General features: G+C 35.3%; 1 protein-coding gene across 1 annotated transcript; it reads left to right on the top strand.

The window, feature by feature from the left end:
• Positions 1 to 97: 97 nt before the first annotated feature.
• Positions 98 to 16,900, top strand: bdh1 (3-hydroxybutyrate dehydrogenase, type 1). The gene is given in 6 exon segments (XM_051097787.1): positions 98 to 324; positions 1,586 to 1,696; positions 2,012 to 2,147; positions 7,521 to 7,673; positions 11,044 to 11,273; positions 11,275 to 16,900. Coding segments are annotated over 6 exon segments (1,080 nt in total). The 5' UTR covers positions 98 to 111; the 3' UTR covers positions 11,512 to 16,900.
• Positions 16,901 to 18,621: the final 1,721 nt, after the last annotated feature.

Here is an 18,621-nt window from a genome sequence, read left to right as displayed (position 1 = left end):
GAGCATTCGCTCATTTTAGTAGGCAAACGTTCTGTAATTTGCGTACATTTGCATAATTCATAAGAAGCGGCTGTACGGCCCCGCCTCCGCCAGAGTTGTCAACAGTTCAAGATGGCTGCGCTGCCGATGCTGAGGGTCGCGGTTCTTGTCGCGTTTTCGGTGTTTCTAACGCTCATCCTGGGCTTCGGCTTGCCGTCCGTGCTCAACCTCTTCGCGCGATGCTGTGGCTTCCCGGAGGCGAGCGTCACCGAGTGCATCGTGCTGATGTACGCGCTTTTCGTGCTGTACGTGGCCATGCCGCGACTGCCCCGCGGGACAGTGAAGGTGAAGTACAGTACAAACAACATATATTGTGGTATATACTGTATGATGTCATGTTTTATTGTCCGAAATTTGTCTTGCACTCACTTTGCACATTATATATTACACTCACCTAAAACTTACACGTTCCATCCTACAGTAACGTAAGTTAGTGTACTAGTTATTTAATTCTAAGATGCATAAAAGAATGTTTCAGCCTCTGTTGATTTTGGATCGTTGTACCTCCAGTTTAATGACAATAAAGTAAAGGGCACAAGGATTTCTGTTATCACCATGCATGCATTTGTGGTATAAATGGTGCGTTATCTAGTATGCATGGTATGTGTGTGCGTGCCATGAAATATATTAATAATTTTGTTCCTTATATAGAGTCCTAGTGATGAGCATTATCAGTTCTGTGCGTTTTGTATTTATTTTTATTTATTTATGGTAATAATGCACATTCATTATGCAGGATTTGTATTATTGCCATCAAACTAGAGGTACAAGTTTTCAAGATCAAACCCGAAACCTTGAAATATGCAGTGCATGTGTGGTATAAATAGTACATTTTACAATATATGTATATTTGTGTGCTATAAAATATATTAATAATGATGTATATTTACCTTATATAGAGCCCTAGTGATTGGCATATGAATTTCTGTGATTTATTTATTTATTTATTTATTATAGATGCAATCCATTTTGCATTTCAACACTCATGGACTTGCATTGTCATTAAAATTGTAGTCATATCAGAATTTTATAACTGATTTCCAAGCTTTGAAAACATGGAATATAATGGCATCCACAAAATTCCAGGAAATGTAGTGCTTTATTTTTATTTATAAAATATAAAAATTCTAAAACTGTATAAATATATATTTTTATACAAAGAAAATATGTTTTTATCAGATAGAAATTGGTCTCGGTGCATGCAAATATTGTATGCAAATATTGTATATTTATTTTTATTTTATTGAAATACTAACTAATAATGCATAGCTGTGATGTTATTTTACTTCTATAAAATTTATGCCATTTACGCCATCTTTCTATCATTGAATTGAGCTGCTTTCTTCTTTTTTTTTAAATGCTTATTTTTGTATCGATTACTCAGAGTTTGAATAGCACTGATTTAGTAACACATTTTAGGAATTGCAGCTCAGATGAGGCCCGTTTTATTCTTAGAAGCGCTGTGAATTGTTGGCACGTTGGGCTGCAGTTGCCCAGTAATGCCGTGACTTTATGAAAGTAATATTACATAATGTTTCCTTTGTAGGTTGAAAAGAAAGCTGTGCTCATTACCGGCTGTGACACTGGATTTGGACTCGCTTTGGCCAAGCATTTTCATAAGCTTGGCTTCACGGTGTTTGCAGGTTGTCTGTTTAAGGTAATGGTTCAGCTTTTCTTGTAATGTACAACTCAGCTTCTCCTGAGCTGCAGTTTATATATAAACATATATGCTGCAGGACTTAAGTCAAAGGAGCTGAAGGTTATGCAATACATTTCACAAGATTCAGTTGGCCTTGTGTCAGAGCTTTTCACAATTCTAGCAGTATGACCAAATTATTATGTCACTTTCATGTATATATTATGATCTAAACTTGATCTAAACTTTTTTTTTAAGAATAGAGAATAAACTAAATTACTCCCATTATAATGAGCAATTGTGTGTACATTGTAAATGCCCTTCTGTGTGTGGAAGGATGGAGAAGGTGCAAAGGAACTGGAGAACTTTCATTCAGAGAAGCTGAAGGTTGTGCAGCTGGACGTCTGCAATGAGGAGCAGGTCTCTCAGGCTGTCCAGTTTGTGACTGCCAACCTGGAAGACTCAGAGAAAGGTGAGGGTTTTACGAAGTTCATAGAGGATGGGGAGTTCAAAGATCATGATGGAAAATGGGGAGATTTCAGAGCAGTGTATAAAAAAAAAAAAAAGTTTGTGTGTTTATACAAAAAAAAAAAAATATATATATATATATATATTATTATTTATTTATTTATTTTAATAAACACGCACATACACACAAAAATATACATTTATATTTAATACGTCCACTGTAATTAAATTTTTCTATAACTTGTACCATAAAAACATTTTTTTTTAACTTTTTTATTTTAATTTCTAGTTATAGTAATTTCTGTATATCAACTTATTATATTTTAATTAGTTGCCAAGGCAATATTTTTTGTTTTCATTTTTGAAATTATTTTTCTAATATTTATTAGTTCTATTTATATTTTATATAATATTTTTTTATTTATATTTCAGCTTTATTTCATTTATTCATTTATTTATTTATTGAACATCTGGTGTGGCTGGAATCAAGGTGTAGTTTATTTGCAAGAAAACTACTTTTAAAAAAAAAAGTATGATGAAGAAAAACACAAAGTGTGGAGCATTATGGTTCTCTGTTTCTGAGTGTTTTTCCATTTTTGTGAAGGCTTTTTTTATTTTAATATATATATATATATATATTTTCTTATTTTTATACAAAATTTCACTGCCAGTCAAAAGTTTTTGAACAGTAAGATTTTTAATGTTTTTTTTTAAAGAATTCTCTTCTTTTAAAGAATTCGCTTCACAAATCATTCTAATATTCTAATTTGCTATTCAAAAAACATTTATTATTACTAATATTATAATATTATATCTTCAGGTTTCTTTGATGAATAGAAAGTTCAGAAGAAAAGCATTTATTATAGAAATATTTTGTAACATTATTCATGTATGTTACTTTTTGTCAGTTTAAAGCATTCTTGATAAAAAAAAAAAAAAGTATTATATTCTGTCATTCATTTTATACTTTTGAATGGTATAGTGTATAATGTTACAAAAGCTTTTTATTTCAGATAAATGCAGATCTTTGGATCTTTAAATTCAAAGAATCCTGGAAAAAAATGTATTCAACTGTTTTAAATATTGATAATAATAATAATAATAATTATTATTATTATAATAATAATAATAATTATTATTATGCTATTATTATTATTGTTATTATTACTACTATTATTATTAAAAAGTTTCACAAAGTTTCACAAATCAGCATATTAGATGATTTCTGAAGAGTCATTTCACACTGAAAACTGGAGTAATGGTGCTGAAAATTTAGCTTTGATCACAGGAATAAATTACATTATAAAATATATATACAATATAAAATACATTATAAATATATTTGATTTTGTGTGATGTCGTAAAAATTGTTAAATGCATTTAATGCCTTTTTTTTTTGTTGTTGTTGTTAATAGACCTATGTGATAACTGCGCAGATTATAAGAAGCTCCGTTTTAGATAAAACATATTTAAGCACATTCAAGTGATTAAATCAAGGAGACTACACATGGATCATACAGCTTAATGTCAGTGAATTTTTATGCATTTTGTAAACTAGTCAATTTTGTTGCAACAATTTATGCTGTTCATTATTTTCTGTGTGTGTTTGATTTTTAGTCCCCAGATCTACTGTTTGGATTCTGTCAGGTGTAAACAGTGATGAACAATCATTAATCTGAAGGACGGTTCAGGTGGGGATAGCTAAAAAACACTAAAGATAATAATACATTAGCGATAATAATGACCCCCGTACCCCTGCTCTCAGTCACTGTGTCACTCCGCCCACACCACACCATACACTAAACCGCTCCCACCAGTTACGGCTATATAGTTTAATGATTGTTCATCACTCTTTATACCTGCTATAAACCATTCAAGTGGATCTTTGTGCTGCCGACCAAACAGAAATAACCAACATCATAAATTTTCCTAAAAATATGGCACACTGTAAAACGGCCGATTAGTTTACTAAACGCACTACTATTTACTGACTCAAAGTCTGAACTGAAGCTGTACGATCCTTGTGTTATCTCCTTGATGTAAACACTTAAATATGATGCTATAAATAATTAAATGCTATAAAAAATAAAGTTGTGTGGACGTTGATAGTGGCGATTTCTTTAAGACTGCAAGGGAAGCTCAGCTTCCGCTATAATGTCACAAAATTAATGGTCAAATTATGTACTATTGTATTAACATTTTATTGACTAAAAATGCGTTAGAAAACGTTCGTCTCAAAGACGAGTTCGTTCAGAATCAGTTAGATATAGCAGGTCGGCTGACTTGATTTTCTTCTCATACATTCCCGTAGCGTCACAGTGCGTTTCCCCGTTGAAGCCCAGCGTCCATTGACTTCAATGCGGCTGCTTTGAACGTTTTTTTTCAGTGCTTTGAAACTAGACGGTCATTGGATAAACGCTGCGATTATTTCCCGCCCACGGACGCTCAGCGTCTCTGGGGGTGAATGAGGAGCAAATGAGGAGTGGGCTGGCCTGGACTCCGAGCTTCTGCGTGATGATTGGCGGGTCTGTCGAAAGATTGCATCTCCTTTTGACTGACAGCGATTTTGTACTATAAGGAATCGCTGAAGCTATTCGCGCTCAGTCCCATCGCGGATTTCTCAAGTTCAGTCGAAATAAAAACTGCTGCAACCTATTTCTTTATATTTGCTTGGCGAAATTGCTTGATTTTCATCATACATTTCACACAATTATACACCACATTCCTTGTTTCACTTTTACAGAGTTTAATATTTTTTTAGATCGTTCATTCATTCATGCATGTTAATATTTAATGTAGTAATCAATATATATATATATATATATATATATATATATATATATATATATTATATACATTAAATTAAATATTAACATGGAGGATGACTATAAATTAATATAAATATATATATATATATATATATATAGTAATCTTGAAAAATTTTAACATAACATAATGAAACCTTATATTTCTATTAAAATACTTTATAAATAAATAAATAAATAAATCTCCATAATAACCTTATTTAAACTGCAAAATATTTATACTATATAGTAGCATCTGACTAAAAGAAAAAATACATCATATTTTGCATAATAAAACTAAAGCTTTTTTTTTTACGATTGTTTGCATTGTGACTTACTTATGACAATAAGGCACATTCTTGTGAATAAATAAATAGACAATTTTATGATGTAGGCCGAAAATGAGCTTCCCCTATTTGACAGACCAGTAGCCGCCACTGGTTGATACTGAATTTTACAGGGGGGTGTGTGTTCATTCAGTAACCCTAGATTCATTAAGAATATTATTGTTCAAAATACAAGCAGGTTGTTGTATGTGTTTTTGGGGACAGGGGTTTTCAAACTTGGGCTTAGGGACCTCATGAGACCACAAGAGGGCAATAGGGGGTCTAAGAATGCTACAATACAGGGAGGTCGAACTTTAGATATGAATTCAGTGTATTTAACGCAATAATATTTCATGCAGTAGAATTACTGTACTGACATTTTGGTTTCCAAAGCTGGAAAACTTTAGATCACTTAAAGTAATTTTATTCTATTAACAGCTCTACTTATGGATAATTGTCTAAAAATAAATAAATAATAATAAACCAGCAAGATCAGCAGTGAAGATGATTGTCAAAATAAAAGTCCTGCTTTTGAAACTAATTGGAAAATTTTCTGGCTGAATATAAAATAAAATAAATTTACCGAATAAAAAAATAAGTTAATTTCAAGTTTACGCCAAAATTCTGAGAAGAAAATAAAATCCAATTACTGTTTTATTTTGTATTCGGTGGTAGAAACCGATTTCCATATACATCCTCCCATGGTAATACTGAAATCCATCACAAAATAAAACTGTCAGCTTAAAGGAGAAGTCCCCTTCCAAAACAAAGATTGACATATAATGTACTCACCCCCTTGTCATCCAAGATGTTCACATCTTTCTTTCTTCAGTCATAAAGAAATTGTTTTTTGAGGAAAACATTTTTGCATTTTTCTCCATATAATGGACTGATATGGTGCCCTGATTTTGAACTTCCAAAGTGCAGTTTAAATGCGGTTGTAAAAGATCCCAGCCGAGGAAGAAGGGTCTTATCTAGCGAAACGATTGGTTATTTTAATCAAAATAATACAATTTATATACACCAAACACTCATCTTATCTTACTCTGCCTGAACTGTTTTCATTCCGGTTCATGACAGTTAGGGTATGTCGAAAAACTCCCATCTCATGTTCTCCCTCAACTTTAAAATCGTCCTATATCGCTGTTTTACTTTTTTTTTTTTTTTTGTTAAGGGTGTTTGATCTTCTTTGCATGTTCACTTTGCAAAGACTGGGTCGGTACTTCTGCAGTGATGTAGGATGATTTTGACATGATTTTTGAAGTTGAGGGTGAAAATACGATCAGAGTTTTTCGACATACCCTAACTGTCTTGAGCCAGAATATACAGAGTTCAGGGAGAGAAAGACCAGACGAGTGTTTGAGATTAAAAAGTATTTAAATTGCATTTTTAAAATGAAAATAACTGATCATTACGATAGATAAGACCCTTCTTTCTTGGCTGGGATTGTTTACAACTGCATTTGGGATCTTCTGAAGCCGCATTTAAACTACATTTTGGAAGTTCAAAATCGGGGCACCATATCAGTCCATTATATGGAGAAAAATCCTGAAATGTTTTCCTCAAAAAACATAATTTCTTTACGACTGAAGAAAGAAAGATGTGAACATCTTGGATGACAAGGGGGTGAATACATTATATGTGAATATAAATCAGTCTGCAACTCTGACAATACTGTAAATTTAAAATTGTACCAGTTTGCTTTATAAATCAGCACAACGGACTGTTTTTGTACATCAAAAATAACTAAAAGTGAATGATACTAGATGCCTCACACATTCAAGCTACAAATTGCCACCTCGCTCCATATGGTTCCATGTCAGAATGTCTGTTTTTGTTTTGTTCTGTGACTCCGCCCACTGCCAATTTACCCAGTGGTATTTCGACGCCCCGGGTTGCCACTTGGCAGAAAACACAGCATATTGCAGCAAAGGATGCCTGCAAACAAACTAGGTCAGAGATTGCAGATTGTACCTGACCTAAAAATCTGGCATCACATGTGAGCGTCAAGTCTGAGAAGAAACAACGCTGTCCAATATTTTGAATTTGATCTGCAGTACCCAATTCAACCACTAGCTGTCAGTATTACAGATCCATCTTATTTTTGAAGGTGCAATGAGCTATTCAGTTTAATGATTTAAAATGGCGAGCAAAACCATTTTAATATTGGTTTTGTTCACAGCTGTGTGAGTTTAATCGGAATGCCTGATCAGTGAGTTTGAGCGGGTTTGTGATTCTATCTTGCAGGTCTCTGGGCTGTGGTCAACAATGCTGGTATCTCCACATTCGGTGAAGTGGAGTTCACAACCATGGACACATACAAGCAGGTTTCAGAGGTCAACCTGTGGGGCACCATCAGAGTAACCAAAGCCTTCCTGCCTCTCATCCGCAGGGCTAAAGGTAAAATAACTACACACCTTCAGCCTATGAACACGCAGTCCAAGTGCTGTCAACCTGCTTTTGGTTGTGTTGAACTTTCGGGTATAGATAATATGTAATTTGTCTGAGTTTTACTCAGTTTAGTTTGCAGACAAATGTTAAAGGGGTCATCGGATGCCCGTTTTCCACAAGATGATATGATTCTTTAGGATCTTAATGAAACGTCTATAACATGCTTTGGTTAAAATGTCTTAATAGTAGTGTAAATAACACCTTTTTTACCTTGCCAAAATCAGCTCTGCAAAAATCATCGTGTTCTGGTCGAGGTTGCTTTAAATGTTAATGAGCTCTGCTCACCCCGCCCCTCTCTTCTCTCTGTGGAGTGACGAGCCTTTTTACTTTAGCCGCATTTAGCTGCTAAACTTGCTAACTAGCACATTATTAGGAAAGCCGATCGTATAGATTCATTTAAAAAAAGCCTTATAATCACTTTTGCTGTAAGTGAAGCTGGATCACAAATGATTCGCGTGAACATAGACGGATATATGTAGATCAGGAGGTGCAGTCCCTTCACAAACAAATGTAATCTACTGCATCTTCAGCGGCTCAGATGTCGGGAGTAAATGATGACCACTATATTCATTATTACATCCAGCAACACAACACCTCAATCGCTCAATCTGAGATATTCTTGTCTAACTTACATCCCTGCTCCGGCATCAAAACAAAGAGGTCGGACTGTTACAGCTGATCTGAGGTAAGACGCTCATGTCAATCAACTATCGTGGGAGCGGCCTCTGTCGGTGTGACACCACACCATCGGAGAATGGCTCGATTTAAAAAAAAATATATATATATTATTTTTACTGCATGGATTTTTATCATTATAGGATAGATGTGTGCATACACTGCCAACACACATTAATGTTCAAACAACATGTAAAAGTGAACTTTGCATCCGATGACCCCTTTATTGTTTCTCTACAGTTTCCACTCCTGTTAGTCTTTCACTGAATTAAAGGAATGTTTGGATCTGAATGGATCAATGGTTAAAGCAAATGGACTTTGGAGTGTGTGGCCTGACAAACAGTTGTGATTTTCATGACCCAATGTTTCCATTCCATTATATACATTTTTCATTTTTGTTGGCACCATGGTACATTATTTTGACACTGATGCTTCATAATTTAAAAAAAAAAAAATGTTGAGAAAAGAAAAACCATATTTAAAAATATATATAATTTCTGTGCTTATATATTTTACCATATGTAATCCATTAAATTCTTTTTTCATTTATTTTTTTATTTTTATTTATTGAAATTTATATTTTTATTAGATATTTTTTCTCATTTTCAAAGGAATTTACATATTACATATGGTAAAATATGTAAGCACATAAGGGTCATGAAACCCCAGAACACATTTTTTTGAGATGTGAACAGATATGTACAGACTGCATTTCAGTAAAAACACTAATAGCACTCATAAATGTTATCAAAAAGTGGAAATTGGTTATTTTTTTATTTTTCTGAGCAACTTCGTTCTTCCGGGTTGAAAAGCTAAGTCGAGGTTACGTCACAAGATGTGACGTAGAGCCGGCCCTCGGCATGCGTTATAGATAGGCTGCAGGGGCGGACGAGGACCGTTTCTACGCCACTCGTTTCTGAGTGATGGGAAGGGGGTGATGGGAAGTTCGGATCATTTTACCGACTCGGACCTTTGAGTCTCATTTAGCAAAATGAGCGAATCTTTTTTTGAGTCATTTTGTTCATTTTAGCAAAATGTAATTAAAATGTTACGTGTTACTTCCCTAACACATCTACTGCTTACACAAACGTTGATCACACTACAAACAAGACAAAACTATAATGCTATAAGAAACAGAAAAGATTAATTCATTGTTTACCTGGGTCTTTAGTCTATGATTAGTTCACCTCACCTCTTATCTGACAAGTTTTCGGGTTTGAGTCGTTTGTTCATCACGTGACAGCCCCATAAGCTTAACCTATGCAGTCTGTGCCGGAAAGAGAATTGATTAGTTCATCTCTCGTGTCTTCAGCCGTTTCTCAATATGCGTTCTTGTCTGTACTTGTTCTTGTGGACTTGTGAAACGTCATCATTGTTCACCCAAGTACTGTTCCAATTCAAAGTTCACATCTAGCCAAGTACAATTCAAATCCCCGGATGTGTTCTTGCTTCGCTCCTTTTATGAAGGATGCATCACCGGAAGTTGTACCCACGTTCATGTTTACAGTAGCGCCCCCCGGAAACTTGTGGATAGGGCTGTTCCTACGATTCCTCGAGTAACTCGAATACATAAAAATCATCGTTTAGTCCATTTACTGTAACTACACACGGAACACTGTTTCCCCACGGACTATTATTACTGATGCACAAACCGATAAACGCTGGACATGTTCAAGACCATAAATTAATAGTGGTTAGTTATGATGTCCCTAAGTTTTGTGAAAGACTAAGTGCTATTTATGTTGATTGTTTCATTCTCTCTCTGTGACACACAGAAAGTTAGTCAATGTCAACCGAAGAGTGTTTCAGCAGGATCACAAATGTGATACTGATTTTAAGCAACAGTTCATCAATAAACAAGAAGTTAATATTAAGAGACTTACGTTTTAGACAGCATATTGCCTGTTTTTGCTGTATTTCGCCAACAAATGACCATTCCAAACACAGCCACAGCACTGTTTTGCGTCTTGGAGCAACTTGACGGTGTTTCGTTCTTCAATGAATCACCCGTTAAATGATTCAGTTCAATCGCACTAACTCACTTACTTAACAGTGACTTACTGTAAATATTAAAAGACTTCTAATATTGATTTCACATGTAAAGTGTATTCATTTTAAAAATACATGTAAATATCAGTATTCAATGTTTTGTTTAAAATAACAAAATGTTACTTTTTGCATTTGTAACTGCAAGTTAAATGCATTCATTTCCCTCTGAGCTGAATTAAATAGCGGGAAATAGGCCTACATCTAAATGCCTCAATTTCTTGATTTGTGCCTTCATTTTAGGTTGTAATGAATTTTAATTCATTTATTATATGAATTTTTATTTATTTATTATATATACAGGTGCATCTCAATAAATTAGAATGTCGTGGAAAAGTTCATTTATTTCGGTAATTCAACTCAAAAAAAACTCGTGTTTAAATAAATTCAGTGCACACGACTGAAGTAGTTTAAGTCTTTGGTTTTTTAATTGTGATGATTTTGGCTCACATTTAACAAAAACCCACCAATTCACTATCTCAACCAATTAGAATATGTTGACATGCCAATCAGCTAATCTATATGAAATAAATTCATATAGAAAACATTTATTTAAAATGGTAAAAATATTAAACTTTTTTTTGTCTTTTGGTCACAGGTCGTGTGGTGAACATCGCCAGCATGTACGGCAGAATGGGAAACGCCCTCCGATCCCCTTACTGCGTATCCAAATACGGAGTGGAGGCTTTTTCTGACTGTCTCAGGTATGAAATGAAGGCTTGGGGCGTTAAAGTTTCCGTCATTGAGCCCGGAAACTTTATCGTGGCCACGGGCATCCTGACACGTGACATAGTCACAACAACAGCAGAGAAGCTCTGGAAGGAGGCGCCCCCCCGATGTCCAGGAGGACTATGGGAAAGCTCATTTTGAGCAGTACATGGCTCTCATGCGCTCCTACTGCGGCAGTGGCCAGCGAGAGATTGATCCGGTTTTAGACGACATCGCGGATGCCATCATGTCCAAGCGGCCGTACACGCGCTACAGCCCCATGGAGCCGCATTGGTGGATTCGCATGCAGATAATGACCCACCTTCCTGCAGTCATCTCAGACAGACTCTACTTCTAATGAGATGACAACATCCAATATGTTAGTCACAGGGTGCATCAATTATGTCATATTGAACGTAATCAAATTGGCATACAATCTTTTATATAAAAGTTCCAAAAAAAAGAATTAGTATACAATCTTAGGGTGCTTTCACACCTGTAGATCGATTGCTTTGTTCCAAAACGGGGATTAAAATGATTACAATGTTGCTTTTTATGGTGCGGTTCGCTTTCACACAGCAAATTTTGTAAACGGACCAAATGTGTTGATACAAGTCACGTGCGATTAAACTGCCCTCTCATTGGTCAAAGTTCCACGGTTTATTTTCCGGGATTCTGTGACTATATTAATTTATAATTTTGAGCAGGGGGGAAACCTGCCAGGTTCCGAAACAAAGTGACAAGTGTGAAAGCACCATTACATTTGAAAAAAGAATCACACAAATCTCAAAGAAATACTTTAGGTAAAATACAAGTATGTGTGGTCAACACAAGACAAGTCAACATTATTTTATCCAGAATATTTTTTTAAAGGAATAGCTCAGCCAAAAAGGAAAATGACAATGTATTCACCCTCAGACCATTCAAGATGTGGGTGACTTTCTTCAGAAGATTTTTAGCTGAAACTGATTTTCAGCTTGGTGATTCATAAAATGCAAGCCAACGGCTATCGCTTTGAGAGTCAAAACGAAGCATAAGGCAAGACAAAATGAATACCTGTGGTTCCTGATGATATATTAAGGTCTTAAGCAAAACAATCAGTCTGTGTAAGAAACCAAACATTATTACCTGTAATCCAGAGCTTCAGGTAAACAAGTGATGTCTGGTTCACAAACAAATATTTTTTTTGAACCGGTTCTTTTTGGCAATTTACTTGAAACAGTTTACAAAATTTAACTGAACCATCTGAAACAATTCACGACTCAAGCCGCACAGATATACAAGTTACTTAATCTTAACTCACCTGACAGTCATTACAATTCGAAATGAGCCAAAATACCAGTGTAATTGATTCCTCCAACAGTCACTGAACTGAGGAAACAGTTCGACTTGGACCAAAGAGAGATTAGCTGCTGATATGCGCATGTGTGAAACGAACACTTCAGTGAAGGGGCCAAATAAACATATTTACGGTTTCTTATTAATTATGTAAACAGGTGAGCTTATAAAGACTAGTTTGTTTACTTCATATGCTTTAGACATGTAAACCATCCACTTTTCACATCATTATAAAGAACCAGTTCATGCAAGAAAAAAAAATTAAAATCTGACTTTCCTTTTAACACAGGTAATAATGTGGCAAATAATGCAGGGTTCTACGAGGTACTTAAAGTACTTATATTTGACTTTTTGAAATTAAAATAAGGCTGGTAAATTAGTAATATTCCTGAAGAGGTGCTTGAATTATTAAAAGAATGTATCTATGAAATAAGTGTTTAATTTTGTCAATAAGCACATATTTTTTCATAGAAATTTCACTTAATTAAAACACTTATAAATTAACTTTTTGCTCATTTCAAGTAATGTCAGAAAACAAATCAAGCTAAGAAAGTAGTAGTACTGAGAGTTGTGTAAACATGGCTGAAGAAGCTAAAAGAGGCACAGATCAACCAAATCAACGGAGTCATTTACACTGCTCCAATTGATTTAAACTCATGACTTTGATCATTAATTTCAAGCAATTTCGCTAGTAAAAACCAGATCAAATTAAAAGAGCCATTCACTTTTCGAATCTCCAAATCAGTTAAACCATTGCATCACTAAATGATTGACAGATTTAGATTGGAGCTTCACGTATTGTGAAACATTTGACTTAGATTGGAACTTCAATTCATGTATTGCGAAACATTTTATTTAGTTCGGAATAGGTTTGTGACTCATTTCATGAATTGAATGATTCAGATGGAGTGTTTTAAATCAAAAGATTCACGATACGTGATTTGAACTGATGGTTCGCAAATCGTTATTCAGATCGGGACTTCAGAACGTGAACGTTTTTTTTTTTTTCCTTAAACAGCAGAAACCATCAAATCATTGAAGTCCCCCTGTAATCAAAATGACATATTTAAATGTTTTTCTTTTTTTTTTTTTCGTGTGAAAACTATGTTTTTACTAGCGGACAACTACAGTGGATACTGTAACATGTATTAAAGTTACTCAAAATCCCTTGAAGGCTCGAATGCAGTCTAGTTTGTGACTTTTATTTTTCAAGTTAGAGGTTAGCGCCTAGAGGTTGTCCTCTCTTTAATGCTTGATATGCTCCATTAAATGCTCCATTTAATATGTGGTTTTGTGCTGATAATCCTATTGGTATATTTTGCATGCTAATGATAGGAATCTATCCTTTGACGTGATTGGTTACTAAAGTTTGTGATGTAGCAAAAAAAGGGCTGTTTCAGAGTGCATTTCTGGGACAGCCTTTGGGAAACTATAGTTTTAAGGAGAAAATACACAGCAATGGTGTTGATTAATGGACTGGCACATGGTTTGTCTAAAACCATAATAAAAACACCACATAGACAAACAACATAAAAATCTGGATTTTCACTACGGGGGACTTTAAGGCAGTACAATAATAAAAACAAAACAAAGAAAAAAAGCAATTTAGTACAAACATACAAATTCCTTAAGAAAATTAACTGTGGTTTTACTAGTAAAAGTGTTGTATATTTTGTAATACTTCGCATGTGTGTGCTTCACTTTATTTTTGCCATTATTAGTAGTATATTTTTATTTATTTCTCTTTTATAGAATTTGAAATAGAAGACATACGTGAGATCTGATTGAAGTCCTTGCAAATCCAAAAAGTAGTGCTCGAAGTCCTTGAAAGTCTTGGAATTTATTTTTACAGTATCTGTACGAACCCTGATAATGTTTAGTTTCTTGCACAGACAGATTGTTTTGCTTCATAAGACATCAATATATTGTCAGGAGCCACGGGTTTTAATTTTGTGTTCCTTAATATGCTATTTTTTAAATCCCAAAAATGGCCAGCTGCTTACTTGCATTTTATGAATCACCATGATTTCAGGTAAAAATCTTATTTATTGCTCTACTGAAGAGAAAAAAAAAGTCACATATGTCTTGGATGGTCTGAGGATGAGTAAAGAAACAGCTAATTTTCCATTGTCCCTTCAAATGTATGCACTTTGATGCACTTCATCGTATTTTAGGCATCTTAACGGTTAAGTATTTTGGAAATTTGAACACTTTTCAGTATTTTGATTCGGTCACTCAGACATTTCCATAGAGCCATCACGAATCACCAGAGGCCTGAAGCCAGAAGCACTGAAAAGCAGCATTATACGGCGCGTCCCGGCTGGCTGCTGATGTGGCAGATGTCTTAGTGAGGCTCTTTTCATTGAAAGGATGAGACCACAGATGAACAATAGAGGACGCCTGTGGTTCTGTTTTCTTAGGAGAAACAAAAAGAGTGATGGGCTGAAAGGGTTATAGGATCAACACATATTCCCTTATGAGCATTCCCTTTATTAATGTTTCTTCCAAGAATCTTGATGATTCAGTTTTGAGGTATTATGTGGATCACTCGCCATCCACTGAAACATTCTGAATGTTGAAATTAGCATTGTATACATATGCAGCACCCCAATTTGCATACTCGTATGCAATAAAATGATCGTCTCGATTGTATGTAGTAAGACCGGCTGTGTTCAAAATAGCACACCAGCATACTATTCTTACTGCTGCAGTACGTAAGATACATGTACTAGCATTCAAAAGTTTGGGGTCGGTGTTTTTGTTTTTGAAAAGGCCTCTTATGCTCACCAAGGCTGCATTTATTTGATCAAAAGTAGAGTAATATTAAAAATAATAATACATTTTATATTTTCTTTCTATGTGAATTAAAAAATTTAAAATGCATTTTATTCCAGTGATGCAATGCAGAATAAAGAAACCATCACAATACGCTGATTTGCTGCTCAGGATATCATCAGTGTTGAAAATGGTTCATATTTTTGTTGAGTTTGGTCATTTTAATGTGTTCTTGCTGAAAAAGTGGCATTAAAAAAAAAAAAACTGCTGACCCCAAACTTGTATTAATCAATGTGAACTTTGAACCACAATTCAATGCGCTTGACTTGGCGCCACTGAATTAAACCTTTAAGCACTTGATCATTTCATATTCTAGTTAAAATGTGCAAAATAAAACCTACTGTTTTACATACTCTTTGTAAAAGTACATAGTATACAATGTATACTGCAAACTAGTAAGATATACAGTATAGTATTCAATTTTGAACACAGACCAAATGTTAATGACCACGTTATAAAATTCTGAAACAGAAACCTTTTAAATTTGCTTGTGAAAATTATATATACTTAAATGTAGTACTGTACTTCAATTTTATTACAACTTTTTTATTTTAAATATTAAGGATTATACATGCAATGACTGCTTTGGCAGTTTTGGCCTTGCATTACTTGCTTTTTCTAAATAATTGAAAATTTGTTAGAGAATTGTCACAAACTTCCATGGGCCTTATGGGCAATATTAGCCTAAACACCTCAGATATAGTGTGCCATTTGGAAACACTAGGATTTGGGATTCACTAATGCTGATTTTACAAACTATATACAGTAGGATGGATTGAATGGGAACAGTCAAGACATATTGGCATGTTTGTAATGACCACCAGAGGGAGCAGATGAGCTGGCGTCTGTAGCCATCAGCCTCTTTTTCAAAAGAACACTAACAGTATTATCAAGTATTGTACTGAGTTGTCTTTTGCTCTTTTACATGATATAATCGCCTAGTACGAATCAAGTTTTATGCATGGCTTTCTTTGATTTGCTGTGAATGTGAAAACCAGTGAAGTGTTTGAGAGTTTCTGGACCTTCTGTAAGACTAGCTTAGAAATGTTCACTACAGTTTGCCTTATATTTAATACAAGTTATGTTGCGACGTAATAGTAAAGAATTCACATGTAATATTTTAGGGATTTTCACTGGTTGCGTAATCATGGAGAGTACATTTCTGTATTTGGGGAACTATGACGATAAATAATTTCGCTTGTAATGGTCACACGGCTCCCCTACAGTTCTCTATTAAGTCCTTTCTTTTCCTATATAGGTTTCATTTTGTTTTAGCATGAATATTGCCTGTTTCTTGTCTTCATTGTCTCACGCACCGCATGTGTTAAGTCATTGATTCCTAGCAGGTCTTCATTACATGCCAGCAATGTAAGTTCCTTGGCAGTGGAACACACAATCATGCAGGATAACTTATTTCAAATGACATTTGCTGATTATTAAGCCTTTATCGTTTTAACTTCTGAAATTCTGTGACACCACATTTATGCTCTGAATGACATTAAAGAGATGTCAGCGTTGATTCATGTAGTTTATTTCTTCCTTTGTACAGTCTAATAAACTCCTCTTACATGCGAGGAAGTGTTTCATCTTGATGGAGACAGTGAGCATACAACTACATTTGATTTTCACAGCACCAAAATGAGGTTATGCAGTAAAACTGATCCATTCAGCCCACAACATCAACTATGCTTGCTTTTCAGTAGAAGATCCAGGGGTATGAATTTAAAATTCTTTTGTAACAAAATTAAGTTGATGAGGGCATTCTCGCTTCATCCTTTTCTCAGATAACTTATGTGAAAATCCAAAGGGTAGATGGAGAATTTTTACATCCTAACATTCAGTAAGTTTTAAACATAGTATTTTAGACAAATTAGCCAAAATATAGTACAGAGCTACGTAATTCAAAGCATCGTCCAAGCTTGGACGGATCATCCTGGCCCAAAAAGGTTTCATGTAAACAGTTCGAAAATCACTGAACAACACTGTGTTCCAAAAAGAAAAGACAGAAAAGGTGACAACTTATAAGAATAAAAATGCTGTGTACATGATTGACAACAGCAATACTACTTTCAATCCTTGGTTACCTTGTAAGCTGTAAGGTATATCTACCAGTCTACAGCACTGGTGTACTCTTACATCCAGCACAGATGCTAATAGGTAACCATGTTTGTTGGGCCTACATACCTTAGTCAAGAGTAAGACAAATTAAAACTGTGAAGCAAAGATTTAGGTTTGTTGCCAACTGAAATGTGTCCCACCCTTGGATCAGTGTTTCACAATCCTGGTTTCTGGATACCCCCCCAACATTGCACATATTAGATGTCTCCCTAATCAAACACACCTGATGCAACTCATCAGCTCATTAGTAAAGGCTCCAAGACAAAACATTCAAATGCGTGTCATACAAGAGATGTGTCAAAAATGTTGAGTGTTGAAAGCTCTCCAGAACAAGGATTTGGGAACCACTGTCTTAGATAGCAAACTTCTTGCAGAATTTACTTCCAAGCCTAATTAAACACACCTGAAATCAAGGTCTTCAAGACTGGTAGAAACTTTCAGACAGCTGTGTTAGAGCTAAAGTGGGATGTCTAATTATCCTGCTCCTGGAGGGCCAACGTCCTGCAAAATTTAGCACCAACCACCTTCAAAACTTGTGCTGGTAAGTTTCTAGTGCAGGGGTGCCCAAACTTGGTCCTGGGGGTCGGTGTCCTGTAAAGTTTAGATCCAACTTGCCTCAACATGTCTACTAGGAACTTTCTTGCATGTCTAGTAAGAACTTGATTAGCTGGTTCAGGTGTGTCTAATTGGGGTTGAAGCTAAACTCTGCAGGACTCCGGCACTCCAGGACCAAGTTTGGGCACCCCTGTCCCAGCGCATAGATCAGGGATAGGCAACATCTGTCCTGGCATGCTGATGTCCTGCAGAGTTTAGCTCCAGCCCTGAAAAAAAAAAACCTCACCTGCTTGTAGCCCTAGTAATCCTGAAGACCTTGATTAGCTTGTTCAGGTGTGTTGGATTGAGGTTAGAGCTAAACTCTGCAAGACACTGACACTCCAGGACTGACACTGCCTATCCCTGGCATAGGTCTTCAACTCTGCTCCTTTGGACCCACTGTCCTGCAAAGTTTCTTTCCGATCTCCTTCAGCACACCTGGCCTGTGAATTTTCAAGTGATCCAAAGACCTTGATTAGCTGGTTCAGGTGAGTTTCATTGGGGTTAGAGCTGAACTCTGCAGGAAAGTGGGTCTCTAGAAGCAGGGTTGAAGACTTATGTTCTAGTGCAGGGGTTCCCAAAC

Source organism: Labeo rohita, chromosome 24 (assembly GCF_022985175.1).
Source record: "Labeo rohita strain BAU-BD-2019 chromosome 24, IGBB_LRoh.1.0, whole genome shotgun sequence".
NCBI classification, from domain to species: Eukaryota; Metazoa; Chordata; class Actinopteri; order Cypriniformes; family Cyprinidae; genus Labeo; species Labeo rohita.
Note: the sequence above shows the minus strand (reverse complement) of the source record. Positions and strands in the feature narration are given on the sequence as shown.